This window comes from Electrona antarctica, assembly GCF_951216825.1.
Source record: "Electrona antarctica genome assembly, chromosome: 8".
NCBI lineage: Eukaryota > Metazoa > Chordata > Actinopteri > Myctophiformes > Myctophidae > Electrona > Electrona antarctica.
Window position 1 is genome coordinate 31,562,985 of NC_136789.1, and position 26,904 is coordinate 31,589,888.

Genomic DNA, 26,904 nt, shown 5'->3' on the forward strand with positions numbered 1-26,904 from the left:
TGGGTGGGGGTCCTTGACATGAAAACGTTTGTTGGGGACCACTGCCTTATTAGGAAGGGAGGAAGGAAGGAAGGAAGGAAGGAAGGAAGGAATTAAGGCACCACCCACCACCACGCTGGCCCCGCCCCCCCCCCCCCCCCCTACACCAGCTGTGAATTTAAGGTGTCTGTGGTTCACAACGCACGCCCGTTTGTCTTGCAAACTAAACATCTTGAAACCATGGACACCCACAGCCCCCTGCTCAACGCCAGGTGTGTAAGTCAGTTAACCCACAATCCTCCGTCTTCATTTCGCAACCTGGAGTGGATACAAAATACCAACTGAGTGATGAGGGGTCCATTTGGTTCAGGCTGTAGGCTATTATTGCTCTTGTTAGGGTGTAGCCTATTCTAATTTTACTTTTTGAGTCACGCACATGTGGACAGCGTTAAAAAAGATCCGTGCAAAATGCCAAGCTGTTGGCAACAGTTCTGAGATAATGAATGAATCGGGCATTTAGTATCTTTGATTGATCGGTTCATTCATTTATTAAAACAAGGCACGGTGTGTTGAGAGGTTCGCTGTGTGACTCTTGGAGCATTGCTTCCATACAGCCGTCTCTCGACTTTAACCCAAACACAGAATACACTTTCGCTACTCGCCTAAAAAACAAAGCCGGTTTTGAGGTGTTGAAACTGAAAGCCTGTTCTCCATGATGGCAACACCCCGAGTCCCCCACTTACTTTGTAAAATACACTTTCTGGCTTAGAAAATAAAAAAAATGACAGAGCAAATGTTTTAGGTTACTCCAGTGCGCCACCTACCGATCCGGTCTATAGAACGATTCCATTGAGCCAATCTGTAGAAGGCGCACTGGAGTAAATACAAAATATTTACCGGGTGGTGGATTATTTTGATATTCTGGTCAAAAAGTTTATTTTGGGTGTCTGAGAGTGTCCCCACTAGGCGCTCAACACCTTCCTTAAAACGGCATTTGTTTTGACTATTAAATAAAATGTATAGGGGAGAACGGGGTAAGATGAGCCAGCGTTTAAGTTGAACCACCCCCTTTATCTAGAAAACTAGAAAACTGTGTTGCCATGTGACCTTAAATCTAGTAAGCATCCATAATTTACACCTGGCTGTGAAGTTGGGAAGCACATGGGGAAAGTTAGAAAACATTATTTTACACAAAAAACTGTTTTTTATCGGTCAAAGTAAAATTTCGACACATCATGTAAAATGACTGTTATACAAAGCAAAATGTACCTAGGTCTAAAATGTAATATCATACACGTTGATGATTTGCCAATGGATAGAACCATGTGAATCATTTAGCAATTAAATTGTCTGAAGTAGCTTATTCTAGTAATTGTTTTCTAAATGGTGGCTGGGGTAAAATGAACCAATGTCCGGGGGTAAATTGAGTTAATGGGAATCACTATTCATATTTTTTTATTAAATCTTTGCTACTCAAATTATACTGAATGTCCTTTAATTTGCATGTACATACTCATTTAAGAGAAGTTTGCAATATTGTATTAGCAATATTGCAAATAAGGTTCTGAATAACAAACTTTATTTAATTGACTTAATATTGTTTAAATAATAAATAAACAAATAAATAAAACTATTTGCAAAAGGGAAAACTGTTATTATATTATTAAGTGAATACATTATCTGTTCAAGTTTAAGCTTTTAACATTAAAATATCATGTGGTTCGACTTGCCCCTCGACTTGGATCAACTTACCCCTTACCTGGGGCAAATTGAGCCACATGACACATTTTTTGGCACAACTGAATAAATAAATTGATTAATGCGCGCACTATAGGCCTAGTCGGCGTTCAAATGCGTCTAAACGGCCAAACCTATTGATTGATTGATTGAAATATTTATTAACGGTTTGCAGAATTACAGTACATTTCAATCACAAACTCAACACATAGACTGTTAACTGTGAGTGGACGACCCAATTAAGCATAATTACACTTGTTTACAAGAGGGTCCACCTTTTCAATTCATCAAAATATTTAGAGACGTACAAATAGACACTTCTATATTGATTGATTGATTTAGATTTTTGATTGATTGATTATTTATTTCCGTGTCCTGCACACAATGTGCCCAACCCTCATGGGTTTATAAGACACCATTTCACAATTGGATTTACAGCAAGTTTACATTATATAATTCATTACATTACAGCATGTTTACATTACATAATTTGTGTGTGTGTGTGTGTGTGTGTGTGACACTCTGTGTGTCCGTCAGTGTGTGTTTCAGTACTGGTGGGTGTGTGTGTGCCAGAAGCTGGTCTCCAGCGCTGTGGAACCACACCGTGCCGGACCTCCAGCTGGGCGTGTCGCCCAGGGAGTCGTCGTCCTGCTACAGCCCAGAACCATGGCTCCTCCCTGGGTGTAGCTTCGTCTACGACAGCCTGGTCAGGTATGGATGATGGAGCTCACTACAACCGCACACACACACACACACACACACACACACACATGATGATGATGTCACGCGCATAACCTCTATCATGGAATACCAGACGAGTCGCCCATTTAACAACTCGCCCCCCCCCCCCCGGGCATACAGCCCGGGGGAACTGCGTGGCCTGGTAATCCTAAAGTAACCTAAGTAAATGATGCTTAAACGGTTAAACCTAACCTTATTCCTAACCTTAACCTCAGTAAAACTATGCCTAAACCTAACCCTATACCTAAACTTAACCCCAGTAAAACTATGCCTAAACCTAACCTTATTCCTAACCTTAACCTCAGTAAAACTATGCCTAAACCTTAACTTATTTCTAACCTTACTATATATATATATATATATATATATATATATATATATATATATATATATATACTACTGCATGATAGGGTATCAGCTAGTGTGTGATGTGAAATGTGAGCTTTAGTCATATTCCATCATATTCAAGTGCTTTTGGAGAGAAATGATAGTCACTTTCAGTAGTAGAGCACTGTAGAGGGGAGCTGTGTGTGTCTGTGACTGTGCCCAGGTGATGATTCTTTTAATATCGTGATACGAATCGTATCGTGAGTTGAGTGAATTGTTACATGCCTAGTAATGATCTATATTGTGTGTGTATATATTGTCACAGTAATGATCTATATTGTGTGTGTATTGTCACAGTAATGATCTATATTGTGTGTATTGTCACAGTAATGATCTATATTGTGTGTATTGTCACAGTAATGATCTATATTGTGTGTATTGTCACAGTAATGATCTATATTGTGTGTATTGTCACAGTAATGATCTATATTGTGTGTATTGTCACAGTAATGATCTATATTGTGTGTATTGTCACAGTAATGATCTATATTGTGTGTATTGTCACAGTAATGATCTATATTGTGTGTATTGTCACAGTAATGATCTATATTGTGTGTATTGTCACAGTAATAATCTATATTGTGTGTATTGTCACAGTAATGATCTATATTGTGTGTATTGTCACAGTAATGCGTCTCCCAGCCGCAGCGTAGTGAGCGGAGGAAGAGGCGGCAGCGACAACAAACCTCACAGGTACACCACACCGAACCTCTTCTTGTGTGTGTGTGTGTTTGTGCTAAATATGGCAAAGACACTTGGGGTGTTGGAATTCTTTGCTGACTGTACACTTCTACAGCACCGTGTACATATTGGTATCTCTTGTGTGGACATAAGTAAATGATGTGTGTGTGTGTGTACAGGTCGTCCATCCTAGAGCGTTGTATTCTCAAAGTGTCCACCAGCAGTGTTGCCGTGGGAACAGAAGATGTGGACTCTATCAAAAGGTCAGATTAATATGCTAATGAGTCTACAGCGATACTATTACAATTCTGCTGAAAGTGTCTGTAAAACTGTCCAGTAAGATTGAGGTGGATGGAGGGAGGGAGGGAGGGAGGGAGGGGGATGGATGGATGGATGGAGGGAGGGCGGATGGAGGGAGGGAGGGCGGATGGATGGAGGGAGGGAGGGTGGATGGATGGATGGAGGGAGGGCGGATGGATGGAGGGAGGGAGGGAGGGAGGGAGGGGGATGGATGGATGGATGGATGGAGGGAGGGCGGATGGAGGGAGGGAGGGCGGATGGATGGAGGGAGGGAGGGTGGATGGATGGATGGAGGGAGGGCGGATGGATGGAGGGAGGGCGGAGGGAGGGAGGGAGGGAGGGCGGATGGATGGATGGATGGATGGAGGGAGGGAGGGAGGGCGGATGGATGGTACCACCAATCTTCAAGCTAATAACGATCGTCAAGCTATTAACGAGTTCAAAGATCAGGTTTGGATTTTGGGGACGAAGAAGATATCATCTAACTATAAATGCGCCATGTCTCTGTGTGTGTGTGTGTGTGTGTGTGTGTGTGTGTGTGTGCGTGCGCGTGTACGGTTGTAATGCACGTAACTCGAGAACCGTTTGCCCCACCGACTTCAAATTTGACACACACGCTCCACACCCCCACAAAGAGTGCACTAGTGCCCGGCCTCGAGTCTGTGGGACACACCGTTGTCCAGAAACATCACAAAAGGCCAGACCTAATGAGGCCAAGTCCCCTCATCTGTGCAATTTCCAGCCTCTGCCTCAGCCAATTGATTGGCATGGCAACCCCACACCTGCCAATTGATTACTTAACCAGTCTACCTTTCACAGTCAGTTTCCACTCTTCAGACACAGGCAGATACAGAGACAAAGTCATACGATTTGTGTCACACAGTGAAATTTGTTCTCCGCATTTGACCCATCTCTTGGAGCGGTGAGCCGCAGCCAAGGAGCGGTGAGCTGCAGCGTGCGCCGCGCTCGGGAATCATTTGATTAGTAGATTTGACCCCCAATCCAACCCTTTGATGCTGAGTGCCAAGCAGGGAGGCATTGGGTCCCATTTTTAGAGTCTTTGGTATGACCCGGCCGGGGATCGAACCCCGACCTCCCAGTTTCAGGGCGGACACTCTAACCACAAGGCCACTGTCTGGTCTGATATACATTATGGGCACAAAAGGGACACAGTCAGACAGATAGTTAAAACGGGTGATATGACAAGTTGACAACGGGTGTTCTTAGGTTCCCAAGTTGCATCGTTCTCAAGTAAGGCCGGTGTCCGACGAGCACGTACAGGTCTAGTTTTATTAATTGAGCGTATGTTTCTTATTGACATAAGGTTTGCTTTCATGTCGTGTGTGTGTGTGTGTGTGTAGGTCTCCGGGTCGCTGGCTCTCTTCCAACGCTGAGACCAACGGGGCCGTTCTGAAACGCAGACAGAAACAGATCCAGTATGGAAAGAACACGGCAGGATACCACAACTATGTACTGCAAGTACCCAAGTAAGACTAGGATACCACAACTATGTACTGCAAGTACCCAAGTAAGACCACAACTATGTACTGCAAGTACCCAAGTAAGACCACAACTATGTACTGCAAGTACCCAAGTAAGACTAAGGGCCGATTCATACTCCTGTTTTACCGCTGTTTCGGCGCTGTAGTGCCGAAATGATTTCGGCTCGTCAGAAACTTTCAGTAGCACCGAAGAGCCGACTTTAGGACGGTACCCTCCCCCCGAACCCATAGCAGTATGAATCGCGCCTAATACTACTATTACTACTGTGGCAGCGGTGGCCGAACGGATTGCGGAGCGGTCTTGATACCGGAAGGTCGCCAGTTCGAATCAGCGGTCCGACACGTTAAAATTACCACCGCTGAAGTGCCCTTCAGCAAGGCATTGAACCACTACCATGAAATGTTCTATGAGCAGGGCCTGGCCGGAAACAAGTTCTTGAGCTTAGCCCAGATACCCTGGGTAAATATAGTAACTTTGCTTTTGCTTTGCTTTGATATAGAGCAGTGTTTCCCCAAACCTTTTCATGTCAAGGACACCCACATTGGCACTAATTAGCCCCCATTTGAAAATAGTTTTATTTATTCTCGAAATTACACTGAGTAATTAAACTCATTTGCAGTGTCTTCGAGTAATACAATATCAATATTTTTGTATACCACACAATAGACTACCAATATAAGGAACATTTTCATCATACCTTAACCCTTTTTCGACTGATGTCAATTAAAAAAAGGCTTCTAAATCCTAATGGAAAAACCCATGTTTCTATGTCAGTTGTGCACAACCTTTTTCATGTCAAGGACCCCCAGAATTATCTCTATTGGGCCATGGACCCCCATCTCAAAATATGTTGTTCCAGGGACCCCACAGAAGCAAATATTTTAGTTAAAAATGTTCGCTCTGAAATATATATTCAATGATTTGCGCCACATTTTAACGATTTTTCAAAAATAGTAGACCTACAAGCTCATAGCACGTCACTCGGTGGCGCGCTATGAGCTTGTAGATCTGCTATTTTTCAATAGCTAAAGCATAACATAATGCTAACACCAAAAGGGGATCCCACCCAGAATGGTTTAAGTAGTAAATGCACCATTTAAAGTAGCATGTGACTAGCCTGGCTAATAAGCCAGACCGAATCAGCCGTTGAACCCGCCCCCCGGGAAACAAGATCCATACACAGCATCTCCAGACTCAAATACCACACGACAGTGTGATTTGAGTCTGGCTTATTAGCCAGGCTAGCATGTGACAGGTCAAACTAGGGGGTTTTCTTGATTCTGAATCCATTCCAAGCATTAGTTTTGCAGGAAAAACACTCCATGGCCTAAATAGATTGTGGAATAGTTGTGTGGCTACGCAAGACTATGGATACCCCTCTGTTGATACTGGTTGTGCTACTATTAATACTAATGCTATTGATGATAGATTGTGCTATTGGTGCTGCATACTGGTGTCTGGAAATGTACAGTTTATTGATTGAAAATGTCATTAATGTTCACACTGTTCCCCGGAAAAGTAAAGTAAAGTAAAGTTGTGAAATCGGTATTCTCTTGCGCTCTCTCTATCTCTCCATCTTGATTTTTATTAAGAATAAACATTCCAGTACACATACAATTACAAATACACATTTGTTAAAAAGTGGACATAGTGGCCGAATTTGGTATTGCAGCGCTGGGCCAATTCTGGTCCGTTGACTATCATTGCGCACGTTCATGATGACACGTGAGCGCTGTTTCATTTGGCCCAATTCTTCCCAGAATGCACTCTGTTCCTAACCGGAAGGAGGAGTGAAATCGCCTCATGCGCTTTTGAGCAACTTAATGCAAGTGGATGGGAGGAGAAATCCGGTGCCGTCTCTATTAACACATTTTGTGCCCAAGACGTCTGTGGACGTCTTTGGTATTACCGCACGTCCAGTGCCCAAGACGTTTGTTGACGTCTTTGAAAAAAACAAAACAAAAAAATAAAAACAAAAAAATAATACGTGGTGCCAAAGTTTGTGTTATTGCCATTGAGAATGCATTGGGCGTTTAAGTTAAATAACTCAGAAACTATAAAACATTTCAAAGTAAAAAGTTCCAGCATGTCTCCACAGTCAGCTGAATTATAAAAATCACACCCGTGTGAACTGAATGGTGTAAGGTCTTATATAGACTGATCAGCTGTGGTCTGACGTAATGTCTGACGTAATGAAATCACACCCGTGTGAACTGGGTTCTGGATTAAGAGCGTCTGCTAAATGCCTAAATTGTAATTGTAAATTGGTGACCATAGCAACCATGCTAATTTTTTGGTACGAACAGACGGACAGACAGACAGACAAACAGACAGACACGCAAACTAACAAAGGCAGTTGTAGGAGTGGTTTACACCACTCAAAAAGTTTTCTAGGTGAAAGTGGTTTTTTGAAAGTTTTGCGTGGGCACACAAAGTGTAATATATACTCTAAGCCCATTACTGGAACCTCTAGTGTCATGACCATGCACAGTATTACTAAAAACAATCTGTGAATTTATGAAAACGGGAGTTTTACTACAGTATCTCGATCTCTCTCTCTCTCTCTAGACACATGAGGGACCCCAAGCTCCACCCCTCCACTCCCAATAAGTACAGGAAGTACAGCAGGCGGAGCTGGGACATGCAGGTGAGGCTGTGGAGGCGGAACCTTCACCTGTGGGATCCAATCCCGGCCGACGCGGAGACCAGCGTCCAATCGCAGAACGGCATCCAGTCAGAAGGCATCCAATCGGCGGACACCATGGAACACCTGTGAGTACTGTAGCTGGAATTACCTTGACGTTCGGCATGCCGATGAGAGCCACTGCTGTGCAACAGTGCTTCCCAAAGTGGGGTCCTTGATGGAGTTCCAGGGGGTCCCCAGCTAAATGATAGTTAGGAACCAAGTGGACCCTAATCAGTCTGTAACTCTGAGAGTTCCAGGGGGTCCCCAGCTAAATGATAGTTAGGAACCAAGTGGACCCTAATCAGTCTGTATGTACAAACCAAATGGTCCCTAACGGGTCCATTTGGGGGAGGGGGTCTGCAGTACAAATGTATATAAATTTGACAAACGTTTGAGATCCCCTGATCAATGTACTTATAGTAAATCGAGGCCCAATGCATTACAATGTTGGCGGTGCGGGTGCGTTCCTCTTCTGCTCTGTTGTCGTGATCGCCACTTTGGAATATTTTAACACTACGACAAGCGATTACACAGTTTTTAAAGTGGATTTTTATGACGAGCAACTATCAGGTCGGCGCAGTGGCTCTTCAAAGGCTTAGTGAAAACACCAGATCTTGGAACACGATTGTTTAATCACGGCATTAAAAACTGTTAACTTGATTGATTTGGTTTTGTCTCCTTCAGGAGGTCCCATTTGGCCAGGATGAGCCATGGGGGGTCGGGAGGAGAACACCTGGCCGGCAGGATGAGCCATGGAGGGGCAGGAGGAGAGAAGGAGGTGCCGAGAGAGGAGACTCCTCCTGTCTCCAAGACCTTCTCCTGCCTTTCTGCCATGGAGACCCTGCCGCCCTCTACGGTAAGGCACGCACGCACGCACGCACGCACGCACGCACGTACGCTGCAGTAAGATAGAGATAAAGTTGACTGGTCCTCCTGAATGATACAAGGGACACAACTGTTGTTTGTCAGTGTTTGTAGGATGTATAGCAATAGTATCCATCATGGCCCATAGCACTTACCCTACCCCCTTAGATAGCACTTTTTAGACTTGGATAGCATTCGAAACAGACTTATAGCATGTCATGTAGACAGCACAATAATTGCATTGTATGTAGTCATAGCACTTCATAGTACATATGTATAGCATAGTATAGTATATATGTATAGTGTCATATGTTCTAGTTACGTTCTTAGCTTACGCATGTTTCATGATAAATGCATTTTATATATGTGATGTATTCCCATGCTTTTGTTCTTGCCTAATGTAAATCGCTCTGGATTAAGAGCGTCTGCTAAATGCCTAAATTGTAATTGTAGTATACATTCTGATGTACTGTACAGAACACAACACCTATATATCTTATATACCTATATATCTTTATCTCTCATTCGCTCTCTGTCTCTCGCTCTTTGGCTCTCTCGCTCTGGCTTTCTCGAGCTCTATATAGAAGTATATATTCGCACGTCTCTAAATGTTATGATGAATTGAACAAGGTGTACCCTCTTGTAAACAAGTGTAATGCTTTATTGGGTTGGCCACTCACAGGTGACAGTTTTTGTATTGAGTTGTGCTTGAAATGTACTGTAATTTTGCAAACTGTTAATAAATACTTAAATTAATCAATCTTGCTCTCTCTCTCTCCTCTCGCTCTCTCTTCTCTCTTTCTCTCTCTCTCTCAGATGATTGACAGGAGCGCTGAGGTCTCCCCTCTTGGACTGACCTACTCCTTCAGGAATCACATGACCACTGATGAGAATCTGATTGGCTGGCTCCGCTTCCTCCACGAGGCAGACCACACCCACGGTAAAATGAAACGATTCCCAAGTATTTAATTTATTCTAATTTAAGTATGTACCTTCACTTCAATGTGAAAGTAACACTTGACTTGTTCTGCTTGTTAACACCCTGAGCGCACAGGGCGGAGTTCTCCGCCCTATCAATTAGTAACGCCCAGCATTCAAAGACGGAGATTGATCAAAAGGACGGAGATTTATTGATATCAAAACCGATCGCATCGCTCCACAGGCTGGGACCTGGAAGCGTCTGTTGCGCAACACTCTTATTTTCCGGTGGGGCATAATCGAAAATGTTCCTCCCCATTTTAGCCGACGAGAAAAAACGTGAATAACTCTTGATCTATATCATTCCGTCCAATTCTAAGAAAAGATTATGTTAGATGGCCAACCGCGGTCCCGTCGCTAGTCGCGTTAGAATTAATCATACCTCCCTGTTGTTGTCGATCGCCTCTAGAGTGTTTTGGCTACATCAAGCTACTTCAGCCACAGTGAGTGCTAGGGGGTGAGGTGGAGTCTGAAGAGGTGAGTGCTAGGGGGTGAGGTGGAGTCTGTAGAGGTGAGTGCTAGGGGGTGAGGTCGAGTCTGTAGAGGTGAGTGCTAGGGGGTGAGGTGGAGTCTGAAGAGGAGAGTGCTAGGGGGTGAGGTGGAGTCTGAAGAGGTGTTACCGTTTTCAGATTACGGTGGACAATTGCAATGTTTACAGAATGATTTAATGGTAAATTCTTTATATACATCTAAAGTTGCTCTTCTCTGCTCCTAGACTACGCCCCCGAAGACCAGCTGGTCCCCCTGATCAGCGACCCGTCGTCATGGAACCCATACTGATTATCATTCAGCGATATTATGGGATGTTGGTAGGGGTGTGGGGGGTGCGGGAGGGGGGGTAAATGAGTCCTCGCAACTTTAGAGTTGTCATAGCAACTAGTAAAGCACATCTACCCATCAAAAGGACCACTTCATTCCATTATCAACCATGTCTGTATAAAATTGGTCCTCGCTTGTTGCTCGTTAGCAAATGGGCGCCGTTTCCGTCTACGCCGCACTCTTGTGTCTCAATGGTGGACTGTGGACAGTTCCGAGACCTGCCTATCTATATATACCAGTGACAAACGACAGCCTTTTCACTTTCTGGAAAGTTGGCATGCTGTAAATATAAGAAGCCACTACGTTTTCTTTTAAAACTTGTATGAAATGTCCAAACCACACGTCTACCGATGACGTCACCGGGAAGGCTAGGTTTCTGAACTGTCCACAGGCCACCAATGACCGAGTAGACAGAAATGACATCGTATCATGAGCCGATTATACGAAGATATGGGGGGAAAAAATGGGTGAAGTGCTCCCTTTTTTTGATTATGGGAATTATCAGCAAGGTTTTGAAACTGGCCCTTTTTTTTGGTCCGGAAGCAGCCGTTTGTTGTAATGATCGATTTGTGTTGTTTTATTTTAAGGATTTCTGTGACATTGTTGTGATAATGGAATCATGATCTGCGCACCATGCAACCATGACAACACACATGTAACCACGCCCGCACACTGTCAAACACGCGCGTGTTTTTTTTTTAGTTCAGGATCACCTGAAGTACAGGTGGTTCTCAAAAGTGCGGGACTGGGGAAACCCCAGGGGTCCCTGAAGGGGTTCCAGGGCGGTCCCCTACAGCGAAATGATTGATGGTTAGGAGCCGGATATAGATCCGTACCTGAGAGTGTACGAATGGCACCAAACGGACCTGTGTGGCCTAATGATGACAAACTGGGGGTCCTTGAAATAAATCAAATGTCTGAGAGCCACTGGCATATTACAAATGGCTGTCTTGAACTAACCAGAGGAGATGTGAGCATGAGATGAACGTCTTGCACTTTAATGTTATTTAATACTTTTTATCATTTCTTTTTTGTATTAATTTTGATTTGTGCGTGTCCCCCTCCCCCCTCCCCCCCACGACTGCTGCACTCGCTCATTATTGCACAGCACCTTCACTCGTGTTCCAGCAATGTATAGATTTGTTTTCTCTCCACTGTCTTTAATTAATGGTATATTTATACATTTCATGTCCTGAAATGTCACTAAATGTGATTCTTTATTAATATAATATCAGACTTCATTTAAGTTGACAGGTCTGTTTAATAATGTTACGGTTGAGGATTTATTTGATGTAATGTAAAACTGACACGTTGGGGGTGTGTGTGTGTGTGTGTTCTCTCTGCCATCTGTATCCGTGTGTGTGTGCGCGCGTGTGTGTGTTGTAAATTAGGTTCGTGGGTTTTTTTCTGTTTTATGTTGTTTATCTGGTCGTTTGTTAAAAAAAAGTTGAATTCTGAGCGTTGAATTGACAGAACTAAACTGAATAAAGACTAATTAATTATTTCACAAAGTCACATGGCCTCATTTCTGTTCAGAACAAGAGTTTTAAGAGTCTATGCCAATATTTTTCAAAAGTATTCCTTGAAACGTGTTTGAAAATGCCTGTTGGCATTTCATTTCATTATGACATTGTCCAGGAATTATATGGGATCATCTCAAATATATTGGCTGTTTTTTGTGGGGGTTCATATTTTTAGTTATTGTAGAGTGGAACGAATAATATAATTGCTACTCTACCATGTAACTAGGAGGACACGTCTAGTAAACAAGTTGTAACTTGTAACTGTCGTTGTAACGGACACTGGTTCTCAAAGTGGGGTCTGGGGACCCCCAGGGTAGCCTGGCGAAGCCAGACTTCATCCGCCCCTATTGCATATCATATGCCCCGACCATAGACTGGCCCCGACGCAGTGAAGCGCGGTGGTATATTAGTATCGCAACGCGAGGCTACCCCCAGGGGTCCTTGAGGGGGTTCCAGGGGTCCCCAGGAAAATTGGTTAATGCACCATCATGATATGATATATGATATGAACTTTATTTGTATAGCGCTTTTCAAAACATAGTTCCAAAGTGCTGCACAGAGCAAGATTAAAACAGCAAGAAACACAATAACAAAATGATAATGGCACACAAAACAAGGATGTATGTACAATTGGCTATTAAATATTTAAAAAACACTCGGTATAAAGGTGGGTTTTCAGGCGTGACTTAAATAACGGGACGGATGGTGCTACCCTAATGTGCACTGGCAGTGCGTTCCACAGTCTGGGTGCCCGAGCGGCAAAAGCCCGATCACCCCGGGTAATTAGATTAGTGCGAGGGATAGCCAGAAGGGCCTTATCCAAGGATCTGAGGGTGCGCCCGGATTCAGGGAGGGATAGCATATCACGGATGTAAATAGGGGCTAGTCCATTTAGGGCTTTGAACGTGATTAGTAGGATCTTGAAGTCACATCTAGCGCTCACCAGCAGCCAGTGCAGATCTGCTAGTATTGGTGTTATATCGTCCCGTTTCTTTGTATTTGTCAGTAGTCGAGCAGCAGAGTTTTGTATTAATTGTAAACGGGATGTGATTTTCATCGGAAGGCCAGAGTAGATGGAATTGTAATCATTTTAACCACTTTATACATATATGTTGGCTATTCAAAAATGGCACATCAACACATTGACCACAAATTCATTAAATGTATGGCTGTGGACCCCCATCTGAAAATGCCCTTGATGTGAAAAAGTTTGAGATGCACTGGATAGGCCTACCATGCAAAGTTGCAGCCATCAGCAACCTAGCAGCTGTCTGTGTAAACATAACCTTCATCTGTGTAAAGATTATTTGAACCCTGACCCGATCATGCTTAAGACCATAAACGACCTACTTCACACCACGAGTGGAGAGAGGCTGTTCCACAGCAGTGGGTGGTATTACAGAGCTACTGTAGAACCTTAAAGGGTTGGATTGGGGGTCAAATCTACTAATAAAATGATTCCCGAGCGCGGCGCACGCTGCAGCTCACCGCTCCTTGGCTGCGGCTCACCGCTCCAAGAGATGGGTCAAATGCGGAGAACAAAAAATGAGATCAAACGGGGTTCTAAAATCTAGTATGAAAGTGTATGGGCTGAAGCTACAAATGTCCACCAGGTGTCGCTCTTGCATCTCTCACAAACACTGAAGCACGCGGTCACAGTAAATCTGTCAGTGTCTCTCTCTCTCTCTCTCTGTGCGTGCAGGCGCGCGCATGCGCATAGGGACAGTGAGGCCCTGTTCAATGCTAAACTACATTGCCCACAATTCAACAGCAATGCGTCGAGGTGTTCTAACAACCTCCAGAAATCATCCTTAATTTTAGAAACTGATAAAATAATAATAAAACATTCAGGTCTTTCTGGTCTAACAGTCAAATATATATATATATATATATATATATACACACACACAATGTGTGTGTGCGTGCGTGCGTGTGTGTCTAAAGATTGTTTACTAGAAGAACTCGGGTCATTTACTTCGGGGGGGGGCTCCAAAACTTTTACTGTACCTTGGCTTGGACCATAACAAATTAAGTCACACACAAGTGCATCTCCTCACTGGTCAACAAAAACACCTTGAAGACCCTAGCAGGAGCCCTCGTACAAGGTTTCTTCGACTATGTGCATGCACCTCCTAGTACCACAGCACCTCAAAGGCCCTTAAAACAAGGCTCCAGACTTCCCAAAACAAACTGGTCAGGTTACTACTTGGCCTCACCCCCAGAACCCACCTCACCCCTGCCCACTTTGACAGGCTGGAATGGCTTAGGGTCGACGACAGAGTACAGCATCTTGCAATGGGTCTGGTCCACAAGATTCGCTACAGCACCAAGATACCCATGTACCTGTCTAAATACTTCCTTTATGTCAAGTTGTCAACGAAGTCCACACCCACAACACCAGAGGGAGTGCAACAAACCATGTGCAACCCAGATTCGGCACAAACAAGGGACTAAATTAATTTTGCTCCTATATGCCACCAAAATATGGAACGCCCTACCAAAAGTCATTAAGACATGCAAATCCCTTGACTCCTTCTAAACCGCTCTCAAAGGGCACCTAGGCTACGGACGAATTTGAAACTGGCCCCCGTAAAATCTGCTCCCAGGTTAAAAAATTCTGGGTTAAAAAATCCTAGGCTATACTCACTGGCAGGTAAAGACTTGTGTTTATTATTATGAACAACTGGTTTAATTAGCAGCATTGGCGCTGATATAAATCATACATCGTATCGTATTATTATGATATCATTATGATTATGATTATGATTATTATTAGTAGTAGTGTAGTAGTAGTAGTAGTAGACTAGTAGTAGTAGTAGTAGTGTAGTAGCCTATTAGTATTAAACGTGTCCGTTATAAATACCCTGGCAAGAAGCCCTGTATATGGATATTTATAAATATATCCACGAAAAAAAATGTTTATATATATAGTTTTCTCCTTTTAGTAATGTGATTATTATTATTATTATTATTATTACAGCTGAACGCATTCATGCATGGTCTCACACTCTCTCTCTCTCCACACACACACACACACACATACACACACACACACACACACACACACACACACACAGAGCATGTTAGCTGTAGCATGTGTAGCATCGTCGTTATTTTAATCCTGCCTGCTGTCTACCACAAGCTGCTGACAGCTAATCAATGACACAAAGATGTGGTACTATTATCTCTGTTATTCTAACCTCTGCTTAGCTTCGACACGTACCGCTCGCTCTCTTTCATATTTTGTACGCATTTGCTTTTGTCCTTTTCTTTAAAAAAAATGTCAATATCGCAGCCTAGCTGACGTTAGGTAGCAAGCTAGCTAGCTAGCTAACCTACCTAGCTAACTGGTTAGCCTAGCTAGCCTAGTATTCATGGTTCTATTTATTGTTGTGATGTTTTTAATTAGAGGGGGGGAGGGGGGGGGGGTAGACATTGGGAGATAAATGTTGTTTATTTTTTGGGGGGAGCTATAATAACGTGCGACAGGAAGGATTAAATTGTTGTATGCTGTGCCTGGATTGATTTTCATTATTTAATATTTATTTTTAGCAGGTTTAGCTAAATGTGACTGTATTTGAAGCGAGCTATATCTGTGTAGTCTGGCTAATGTGTGGGGGGGGGCTATATTTTAGGGTATTATTAATATTATTATTAAGAAACTAATTATTTTTTGACCACAGCGTTTGAGGTGGTTGGAGAAAAAGAAGGGGAAAAAAAGATTGTTAGCATAGTATCAGTCACCATTGTAAACCCATGGCCACGTTAGCTTCAAGCTAACTGCAAAGTGATGATGGCTGCTTGTTGTGCACTGTCTGTGGTTTTGGCATTGTGTAGAATTTAATTTGTGTAGAACATTTTTTTATTTCAAAGACCCCCCATAATTCCATTTGCACGCAGACCTGTAAGGGTCCATTCGGTTAGTTCCATTTGTATTGGCCTACTCTCATTTACAGACCTGTAAGGGTCCATTTAGTTCCATTTGTATTGGCCTACTGAGTTACAGACCTGTAAGGGTCCATTTAGTTCCATTTGTATAATCCTACTCATTTACAGACCTGTAAGGGTCCATTTAGTTCCATTTGTATTGGCCTACTGAGTTACAGACCTGTAAGGGTCCATTTAGTTCCATTTGTATAATCCTACTCATTTACAGACCTGTAAGGGTCAATTTAGTTCCATTTGTATTGGCCTACTGAGTTACAGACCTGTAAGGGTCCATTTAGTTCCATTTGTATAACCCTACTCATTTACAGACCTGTAAGGGTCCATTTAGTTCCATTTGTATAACCCTAGTCAGAGTTACAGACCTATAAGGGTCCATTTAGTTCCATTTGTATTGGCCTACTCTCAGAGTTACAGACCTGTAAGGGTCCATTTAGTTCCATAATTTGTATTGTTCTATTCTCAGAGTTACTGACCTGTAAAAGGGTCAATTCGGTTAGTTCCATTTGTACACTCTCAGAGTTACATTTTCAGAGTAAGGGTCCATTTGGTTCCATTTGTGCACTCGAGTTACAGATACAGACCACGCAAGGGTCCATTTAGTTCCATATTTTGTAGGCTACACTCAGAGTTACAGACCATGTAAGGGTCCATTTAGTTCCATATTTTGTAGGCTACACTCAGAGTTACAGACCATGTAAGGGTCCATTTAGTTCCATATTGTGTAGGCTACACTCAGAGTTACGGACCTGTAAGGGTCCATATATTTGGAAGGCCCTCAAGGAACCATGAGGGTCCCTAGCTGGACCCAATACACACATGATATTGTTTTATGCATAAAGTCGAGAATAACATTTCAAGCTCTTTTTATAGTTGGCAAAAGTGCTCAAAGTGATTGATATGAAATGAAAAAGAATCACAAATGTTTGTGTACTATTACAGACATGAGCAGACTATGGAGTCGAAATTTAAAAAAAAAAAGTCTTCTAAATCATGACAATTTCCTGAAAACCCTCATGTTTCTATATCAGTGGTTCTCCCCCCTAGAAGCAAAGATTTGAGTTAAAAACATTCGCTCTGAAAGAATATATATTCAAAGATTTGAGGCACATTTTCACGATTTTTCAAAAATAGCAGATCTGCAAGCTCGTAGCTCGGCACTCGGTGCCGCGCTATGAGCTTGAAGATCTGCTATTTTTCAATAGCTAAAGTATAACGGAATGCTTAAAATACCAAAAGGGGTTCCTGTAGAGAATGGGTTAAATTGGGGTCCAGTCAGAGACCCTCAGGGTTCCTTGAGGTGGGTTCCAGGTCTGTAACACTGAGGAGAGACTGTTGTGGATTACAAGGATTTATTTATGGACATGAATGATCACGTGTTTGTTTTGTCCTGCCATTGAAAAGCAGAAAAAAAGATCACTCGGCTACAATAACTGATCTACAAGCTAACAACGTGTTGCATCACGGCACGCTGTTGGCTTGTCATTTTAGGCAAGCGGAGCACCTCCATGGGATGGGAGTATAAATTAAGTACTGTTCATGTTAAGGTTCAAGTTGGTGTTGTGTACATAAGAATAACATGATGTTGTCCTCAGACATTGTAGCAGCATAAGTATTATTATTATTATTATTATTATTATTATTATTATTATTATTATTATTATTATTATTATTATTATTATTATTATTAATACAAATAACATGGTTATAATCCTACAACAGCAAGGGAAATACAAAATGGATAATCAAGAGTGTGTGCGTTCGCATCCCAGTGGTTCTCAATCATTTTCATGTCGGGGACCCCCATCTAAACATTTTGTGATTGTAGATCGGCACAATTTTCCAAATTAGCCGAGGTAATATAAAGGTAAAGTGATTTTGATGCCATATTAAACTAATTCAGCTGATGGACCCCCTGGAACCCATAGACTTATAAAGGATAGAGTGAGGACCGGAGCGTCAGCCCCACCCCCCCGCTAGTAGAGTTGGTATCGGTTACTTGGGCCGATACCACCCCTCAAATACTCGTTACTCAGAACCGGCCCCCGATACTTTAACCCCGAGTACCAAAACATCCAATTGACACTATAGGCTGAACGAATGCAACAGGAGCAAGTCTGACCCAACACTGCAGCAAATCGCCCAAAAACAGACATCTACAGGCATAAATTACAACTGACAAGTGTAGATCGGAGGTCCAATCTGCATCTATGAGAAAAAGAGGGGTAAATTAAGTAGTTACTCGACAAAAATAAAGTACTCGTATCGGTACTTGGTATCGGCGAGTACTAAAAATTAAGTACTTGTAGTTGTACTCGTAAAATGGTGTCGGGACAACTCTACCCGCTAGACATTTGGATGGAATTTGCTCAGTGGCACCCGGAAGACTGCCGGAAGTACCGTTATAACTAGGGATGTGCCGCTGAGGCGTTTTGGCTGATATCGATATCCGATATAATTTATTGCTGTTATGGCCGATAACCCATATTACCGATATGATCTCATTCTGTATTGAAAAATTACACTAATTTTGTCCATTCTGAAAAATACATAACACGGTATCTGCATTGCAGGCTTAGACAAGTCAGATTTAACTTGAATACCTTTATATTTAATATTGTGAGCTTGTAGATCTGTTCAAGCTGTTACTTTGGGCTTGTTTATCTGTAAAGACAGACCGATTAATCGGACCGATTAATTAATCGGTCTGATTGATTAATCAAACCGATGCTGATTAATCTAAAAACAACTAAAATCGGCCCATACAGATGTGTTTGTGTATGTATTAATCTCCCATCACTAGTTATAACTCAACGGCTCGAGCGAGCGGAAGAGCAGAACCGGACCTCAAATGTGAGGCCCGGGCTGAAGCACGTTACGCACATGGCATGACGTCATGAGCGTCCGTCCACCTCCATGGATGTGCTGCAGTTCCACTTGCCACGGCCAGTAGGGTAATGGCAGCTTCAACGTTGGATAGTCTTTTAACTTAAGTTGTATGAAATACTTGCCATTAATATAGTGGTTGCAACTGTATTAATTGATTGCCCGAGTCCTGTGGTGGGAGTTCTGCTCTGGTTTTGGTGAAATATCAAGTAGTTCCGGTCATTTTGTGGGGGGCACTGGGGGCCACGCAGTAAAAGTAAATTAATCCACAAAACTAACGTAATTTGTATTGTTGACCTATTTCAAAAATATTAGTGCAACTTCTGTTCTTTTTTTACCCCTCTATCACACAGAACTATGTTTTTTGTGTCCATATCACTACGCCCAAAAAATAGTTCCATGTGATAGAGGGGTCAAAGTTGAACGAAAGTCGCGCTAATATTTTAGAAATAGGTCAACAATACAAATTACGTTCTTTACTTTTACTGCGTGGCCCCCAGTGCCCCCCACAAAATGACTGGAACTACTTAATATTGACCAAAACCAGAGCAGAACTCCCACCATGGGACTCGGGCAATCAATTAATACAGTTGCAACCACTATATTAATGGCAAGTATTTCATACAACTTAAGTTAAAAAAATCTGAACTATCCCTTTAAGGCTCATTCATAGTCTGGATTTTCGGTGGTGAGGTGACCGGAGATGAAATAACGTTGAGTGGTTGTGAGTAAAAACAGAGAGAAGGGCTGGAGCGGTGGCGGTGGTTTTCTCTTCACCACGGCTCAGTGACATCATGTTGTAGTTCGGTGCATGGTCACCTCACCACTGAAAATCCAGACGATGATTGAGCCTTTAATGGGGAGCTTGCTGGAACCCCCTCAATGACCCCCCTTTGAGAACCAAAGTGTACCAGTGATGTAAATAAATAGGTTTTCAATGTAATGAGTCCCGGGATGCAGGGATGGTCTTTTAGATGAGTCCCACTTCAACGACGTTAGAATAGGAGTAATATTTTGCCATTTTCACAATTTGCACCATGTAACCCATTTTGACCTGAGATCAGATTCTAAAAATGTCAGTTGATGACAGTTTTCTGAAAAAGCTATGTTTCTGTCAGTCGTTCTTCGATTTTTCAAAAATAGCAGACCTACAAGCTCGTAGCACGCCACTCGGTGGTGCGCTATGAGCTTATATGGTTATAATGTGGTTATATTCATGTAGAAAACAGAGGAAGAAATGATTATTATAACTAAAGCTAGCAAAATAAACTAGAATAAAAAACGGTAGTTTGCATCCCGTGGGATGCACAGGTCATTGTTTTATTGCGTCTATAAACTGCGTTTTTGGGATGCAAAATGCACCCTATTTTAATCTCTGGTGTACTAATAAGTCTCACCTGTTCTTCCTGTCTCCTCAGGTGCGCTAGTTGCCGGGGGCGACGCCATCTAACAATGTCCTTTTAAGGCGTGGGCAGGGCTGCCTAGCCCTGAGGAGGAGGAGCCAGAATATTAGCCCCTCCTCCCCCCCCCACCCCTCCTCCCCACCGCCGCCCCACGCCACCGATCTCACGGATCGTGGTCCTCCCCTCCTCCACGGTGTGACATCATCATGCTGTGGTCTCCTGATTGGTGGACTGTCCTCTGACCAGAGAGACTCTGGACGCGCACGCCCCGCCCCCGGGGGGCAGTCACCTGGTAAGTCACCCCAGCTTAACCCATTTTGGGCAGGTCTTTTAAGCATTTGGTTAATGCTTTAGCTGTTGAAAAATAGCAGATCTACAAGCTCGTAGCACAAAAATCATGAAAATGTGGTGAAAATCTTTGAATATATATTCTTTCAGAGCGAACGTTTTTAACTTAAATCTTTGCTTCTGGGGAGGGTCCCTGGAACAGATGGTGGTCGGCGGCCAATTACATATAATTTTGGGGACCTTGACATGAACATGTTTGAGTGACAACATACGACTGACAGAAACATGGATTTTTCAGAAAACTGTCAGGATTCAGAAGACATTTTTAGAATCTGATCTCAGGTCTAAATGGGATGAAAAGTTATGTTTAGTGTTCTAGGACAACTTTAGTTTTTTCCAACCAAGGTTCATGTTTTAGGTTGTTATTAGAGAAACTAAAAGATGTTATTTATTTTTTTCATTTGTTGCTTTCTTTCGTTTTAGGGATTTTAGCTGTTTTTGACAGGGGGGCGGGCATTCGAGCATGGGGCTAAATATGTATTTTTTTACAACATTTTATAGCAATTTATTTTTTAATTATTTACTATAGTCCTAATAAACCACAGGAAATTTCATCTGGCCACAAAACATCACGAGATCTACTGAATGTGTCAAACTGACATATTGAGCCTATGACACACAGTGTGGCTTCCCCCCAGTAGGCTACCTTCACATTCAGTAGATCCTGTGATTTCTTTGTGGCCAGATGTAATTTCCTGGGGTTTATTAGGACTATAGTAAATAATAAAAAAATAAATCGCCATATTTTGTAAAAATGCTCGAATGCCCCCCGCCCCCCTGTCAAAAACAGCTAAAATCCCTAAAACGAAAGAAAGCAGCAAATGAAAAAAAAAAGAACACTCATCTTTTACTTTCTCTAATAACAACCTAAAACATGAACCTTGGTTGGAAAAAACTAAAGTTGTGGTCTCAAAATAATACACATTATTTAATCAGTTTTCACCAGCAAAAAATAAATGCATCTTTAATTTGTGTACTACTCGTCTCATTCAGTAGTCATTCAGTAGTGAAAACACTCAAAACAGACACTTGGAAAAGTATTATGCTATTTATTGATTGATTGAATACTTTATTAACAGGCTTTAGGGCCAATTAAGCCCCTATAGGGCCTATAGGCTTGTTTCCAATGTGGTCCTCTGTATAATATCGGAATCGATCAGAATCGGAATCAGCAGATATGACCCTGCAAATAATCGGATATCGGTCATAATTTCATAATCGCGCACCCCTAACAATTATCAATTATTTTTGTGTGTGTGCGTATGCGTGCGTGCGTGCGTGCGTGCGTGCGTGCGTGCGTGTGTGCGTGTGCGTGTGTGTGTGTGTGTGTGTGTGTGTGTGTGTGTGTGTGTGTGTGTGTGTGTGTGCGTGTCTGTCAGTCCCAGCTGGATCCTAGAGACTTGGCTGAGCGGTGGCCAGATGGGTTGATGCCCGGTGAGTCCATCATCATCATCCTCATCATCATCATCATCATCAGACTCATCTCCATCAGTCAGCAGATCAATAAATCACAGGTCGTACCAAACCTCTGTTTCCTAGAGAGCTACCTAAATCTACAGATCTGTTATTGATGATACCTGGGCCATTGTTTGACTCTTATTACGTCTAGGGCTTTAACCCATTCTGGACGGGAACCCCTTTTGGTGTTTTAAACATTATGTTATAATTTAGCTATTGAAAAATAGCAGATCTATAAGCTCATAGCGCGCCACCGAGTGGCGCGCTACGAGTTTGTAGGTCTGCTATCTTTGAAAAATCGTGAAAATGTGGTGCAAATCTTTGAATATATATTCTTTCAGAGCGAGTTTTTAACTCAAATCTTTGCTTCTGATGGGTCTCTGGAACAACATATATTCAGATAGGGGTCGACGGCCAAATACATCTAGTTATGGGGTTCTTTGACATGAAAATGTTTGAAAACGACTGACACAGAAACATGGGTTTGTCAGGAATTAAAAGGCATTTGTAGAATCATCCTCAGCTCAAAATGGGTTAAGCAACTAGTCGACTAGTCGACTAGTAAATCCACTAGTCAACCTTGCTGGGACTAGTTGATTTTCCCGTTTTTTTGTAGGCCTCAAGATCGGCTAGAATGCTAGATTATAGTCACCAATGTACACAGTTTTTAAATGTACGGATGGTTAAGACTGAGGTTAGGTTTAGATTTAGCCAGGGTTAGGGTTAGTAATAACGCGTCTCTGCGTTTCCTAATTAAAGCCAGTCGACACCAGGCTGGCTCGCTTGCATTCGACTGAAAAGTAACCCACTGGTGCTTATCGCTTGAGTTTCATACGAATCCGCCTCTTTTTGAGTGATGCTAGCCTAGTCTTATAGACAAATTCAGAAACTGGTCTCATGGTCACAGCCAACGTACTTTATACCTCAGACTAAGCATTTAAAGTATGAGGTATAAAGTACAGCAGCCTTGTGTCACTGTTGCGGAGCCTAACGCGCACGCACGCACGCACGCACGCACGCACGCACGCACGCACGCACGCACGTACGGTACAAGTACAGTACAGCACTAGTTCAGACGGGTCAGATTTCTTGCATCGTTCCATTTCTTCTTTCTTTTTTGACGTGTGAAAATATCCTCCCTCTCTCTCTCTCTCTCTCTGTCAATTCAATTTCAATTTCAAAAGGCTTTATTGGCATGATAAATATGTTCTACATTGTCAAAGCATACATACAACAAAACAAAAGTCAACATTGCGCACACACAGACAACAACAAAGATCCCAACAATAATGAACAACAAGCAATACAGTAACAATGAAAATAAATTAACAAACAGAAACATAACAGCAACTTAATGACCCTGTTCAGACAGATATACCTGTCTCTTCTGTCCACTGGCTGCCCCTCAGTTGATGACAACTCCACATGTATTTTGCTGCCAAAACTGTGCATTTGGACTGTTCTCTTATATTTTTCTCTCTCTCTCCCGTCTACAGACAGTGGATATTACCACCAGCTGTGTTCTCCTTCCTCCAAGCTCCTGAGTTCGTCCTTCCCTCCGGGGCCCCTCCCCCCTCCTCCCCCTCCGGACTCGGCCCACCACCACCTCCTGCTCCTCCAGGAGGGGGTGGGGGGGCCAGGGGGGGCGGACCCCCTGGACCTCCCCCCGCCCCACCACCACCCCTCCTCCTCCTCCTCCTCCTCCTCCTCCTACTCGGCGCCTCCTCCTTTCCCCCACCACCACCACCACTACCACCAACACCCCCCCCTCCTCCCGCCGTCGGCCCCTCCCCTCCCCGCCTCCTCCTCCTCTCAGGTCCCGCCCCCTCCCCCGCCTCCTCCCCCGCCCTCCAAGCGCCACTGTCGCTCGCTGTCCGTGCCGGAGGATCTGTCGCGCTGCCGCGGCTACACCTGGAGACCCAGCGCCTCCCACGTCTGGACCCCTGTGGGGCCCGGAGGGGGAGGAGGGGGGCGAGGAGGAGGGGGCTGCGGAGTGGCCCCCCCGCTCCCCCCCTCGTCGTCCCTTAACTCCTCCCTCCACTCCTCCTCTAGCCCCACCTTCTTCAGCTTGGCCCTGTCGCCCGACTCGCCGCTCCCCTGGAGCCTGCCGTGGGAGGACGGCCCCCTGCTGGGGGGGGGTGGTGGAGCGGCCTCCTGCTGCTGCTTCTTCCCCTCCCCCTCCTCCTGCTCGTCGTCCCCCTCGCCGCTGCACCCCCACTGCGGCGGCGGCGGCCCCCCTCCCCCCCCGCCTCAGGCACCCCACCACCAACACCAACAGCACCACTACTACGGCGGCCCCACCAAGCCCCAGAGACGCTTCAGCCTGTCGCCCGTGCTCATCCGCGGAGGAGGAGACTACCACGGTGGCGGCGCCTGCTTCCTGCCCCCGCACCCCCCTCCTCCTCTTCCTCCCCCCCCTCCTCCTCCTCCTCCTCCTCATGGGGGTGGGGGGGGCTGCTCCGTCTGCTCGTCGGCGGCCGCGGCGGCTGGAGGAGGGGGCGGAGCCTCGTCGGCGTGCAGTACGCCCTCGTCCCTGCGGAGGGCGCTGCCTCCCCAGCTGCCCCGCTGTCACTCGCAGCCGTGCGACCTCCTGCTGCTCCTCAAGCCCGGGCTGAAGAGGAGGCGCGACCCCGACCGACCTTTCACCCGACCTGGACTGGACTTCACCAAGATGACACAGGTACGCTTCTTAGTACTGCTAACGAATACCGGAGAACTCGCCAGTTTACCAAGTCGCCACGGTGAAAATTCTTCATCAATGTCTTCATCGTTATGCTAACATGCTGTCTTCATCAGTGTAGTGTAGTCAAACCCACAGATGTTGTGGTTCATTTCCAAAGTGCAATTAAATGGTCAGCTAGATGATGATAAAAAGGTGAGTATGTTAATACCAATGATAACTTAAGTATAGGGCTACCATTTCAGGATATTGTTTACTAATGAATTACATTGTTTCGGTACTTTGGTGTTTAAACTTTTAGCATTCCTAATTTCTCTAAACAACTATCCTCTCTCTCTCTGTCTCTCTCTCTCTGTCTCTGTCTCTCTCTCTCTCTCTCTCTCTCCTCTATGTCTCTCTCTCTGTCTCTCTCTCTCTCTCTCTCTCTCAATTCAATGCAATTTAAATGAAGGTGAAGTAAAACTAAAATACACTGAATCGCAGCAAGTTGGTAAACTGGCGAGTTCTCAGGATACCCTGCTAACTAGTACTATAACTAGTATAACTAGTGGTATGACAGAGGGACATACTAGTTGGACTAAGTAGTTTGTATTTCTTTTTCTTCTCTTCTGTGTGTGCGTGTGTGCGTGTGCGTGTGCGCGTGTGTGTGTGTGCGTGTGTGTGTGTGTGTGTGTGTGTGTGCGTGTGCGTGTGTGATTCCTCCAGACTCGTAGCTTTGACCCCCAGGCGGTGGAGCGTGGGGGTTGCGGCGGCGCCGGTGGCGGGGGAGGAGGAGGAGGGGGGGTCAGGGACCTGTTCCTGGACTACAGGCGCTCCTGTTCCCCCGCAGACCTCCTGGGCCGCTGCTCCTCCATCGGACCCCTCAGCGAGAGCGACGAGGAGGGGGGAGGTGGCCCCGTGGAGGAGGGGGGAGAGGACGAGGCGGGGGAGGAGGGGGAGGAGGAGGAGGGGGAGGAGGGGGAGGAGGAGGAGCCCCTCCCCTCGCAGCAGACTGCAGTGTTTGAGAGGGATTGTACAGAACTAGATCTGAACATGATAGAAGAGAACTGAACCTTTTTACCACCGTACACACACACACACACACACACACACACACACACACGTCACACACACACACGTCACACGCACACACACACACACACACGTCACACGCACACACACACACACACACACACACGTCACACACACACACGTCACACACACACACACGTCTCACACACACACACACACACACGTCACACACACACACACACACACACCAGGGGCTGGGCCATCAAGAAGAAGAAAAGAAAGTGTTATTTTTTACCAAATAACCTCCATATCGATGATGATGATGATGTGGCAACGATAAACGGGCTGCGTTCGGAAATAACGTTCTTAGAGTGCCGGGAGTTGGCGGAGTAAAAGTTAATTGTAACTAACGGATTTAAGCGATTATCTAAAAAAGAAGAAAAAAACCCCGGAATAAAGCAACTGATTTGGGCTACTTAGTGCATAAGTGAAAAGTTAAATGGAAAAGAATTGTCACTAATTTTGCGAATATTTAAAAAAAAAAAAAAGCTTATCTACAAGCTCACCAGGTGTGAGTAAGCGGAATCCCCAGTGAGCGCCCACTGTGCCCACTAGAGACCTGTGGATGGCGCATTTAGCCGCGGTTGCCACGGGTAACCGCGTTGGCGGATGGTGCGGTTAATATAAATAGGATGACGCGGTTGGATAACGGGCGGATAATGAATTTGCGGTTTGCGAGTGACACAAAAAACTCCGTCCGCAGGTCTCTAGTGCCCACTTATCTAGACGGTATTCAACATGCGTCTACACGAAGAAGAAAAAAACACCTCACAATCATGTTTATGCATGTGGTGAATTGAATGAACGACATGAATTATAAAGGGTGAAAAATGGCAACGTTCGTTAAAGAGTGTCTAGTCGACTGTTGGCTAATGAACTGATATCTGACAGACTGACACCAGAACACTCTTGACA

The 26,904-nt window shown here is 44.2% G+C and overlaps 2 protein-coding genes across 3 annotated transcripts; both read left to right on the forward strand.

Annotated features, from left to right (window-relative positions):
- Positions 1 to 140: 140 nt before the first annotated feature.
- Positions 141 to 12,190, forward strand: slbp2 (stem-loop binding protein 2). The gene is made up of 9 exons (XM_079507623.1): positions 141 to 251; positions 2,254 to 2,427; positions 3,472 to 3,537; positions 3,705 to 3,788; positions 5,187 to 5,312; positions 7,897 to 8,100; positions 8,699 to 8,870; positions 9,695 to 9,818; positions 10,572 to 12,190. The coding sequence occupies exons 1-9, from the start codon at positions 220 to 222 to the stop codon at positions 10,634 to 10,636; spliced, it is 1,047 nt and encodes a 348-aa protein (XP_079363749.1). The 5' UTR covers positions 141 to 219; the 3' UTR covers positions 10,637 to 12,190.
- A 3,066-nt stretch (positions 12,191 to 15,256) lies between these two features.
- Positions 15,257 to 25,968, forward strand: fam53c (family with sequence similarity 53 member C; the record flags this gene model as incomplete). Of its 2 annotated transcripts, XM_079507661.1 has the most annotated exons (5): positions 15,257 to 15,373; positions 20,448 to 20,724; positions 22,160 to 22,214; positions 23,735 to 24,918; positions 25,624 to 25,968. In XM_079507661.1, exons 3-5 carry the CDS (start codon positions 22,208 to 22,210, stop codon positions 25,966 to 25,968), a joined length of 1,536 nt encoding a protein of 511 aa, XP_079363787.1. In that variant the 5' UTR covers positions 15,257 to 15,373; positions 20,448 to 20,724; positions 22,160 to 22,207. The 2 variants fall into 2 exon arrangements, 1 of the variants encoding a protein (XP_079363787.1); XR_013790591.1 differs by lacking the exon at positions 25,624 to 25,968 and having other exon boundaries at positions 22,160 to 22,294; positions 23,735 to 23,865.
- Between the last annotated feature and the right edge of the window lie 936 nt (positions 25,969 to 26,904).

What these genes read in the sequence shown, in the direction of transcription:
- slbp2 (XM_079507623.1), top strand. Translation starts at nt 220, where the DNA reads ATGGACACCCACAGCCCCCTGCTCAACGCCAG. An exon ending in GTCTACGACAGCCTGGTCAG is followed by an intron (nt 2,428 to 3,471) that starts GTATGGATGATG and finishes GTATTGTCACAG; the next exon opens with TAATGCGTCTCCCAGCCGCA. An exon ending in AGCGACAACAAACCTCACAG is followed by an intron (nt 3,538 to 3,704) that starts GTACACCACACC and finishes GTGTGTGTACAG; the next exon opens with GTCGTCCATCCTAGAGCGTT.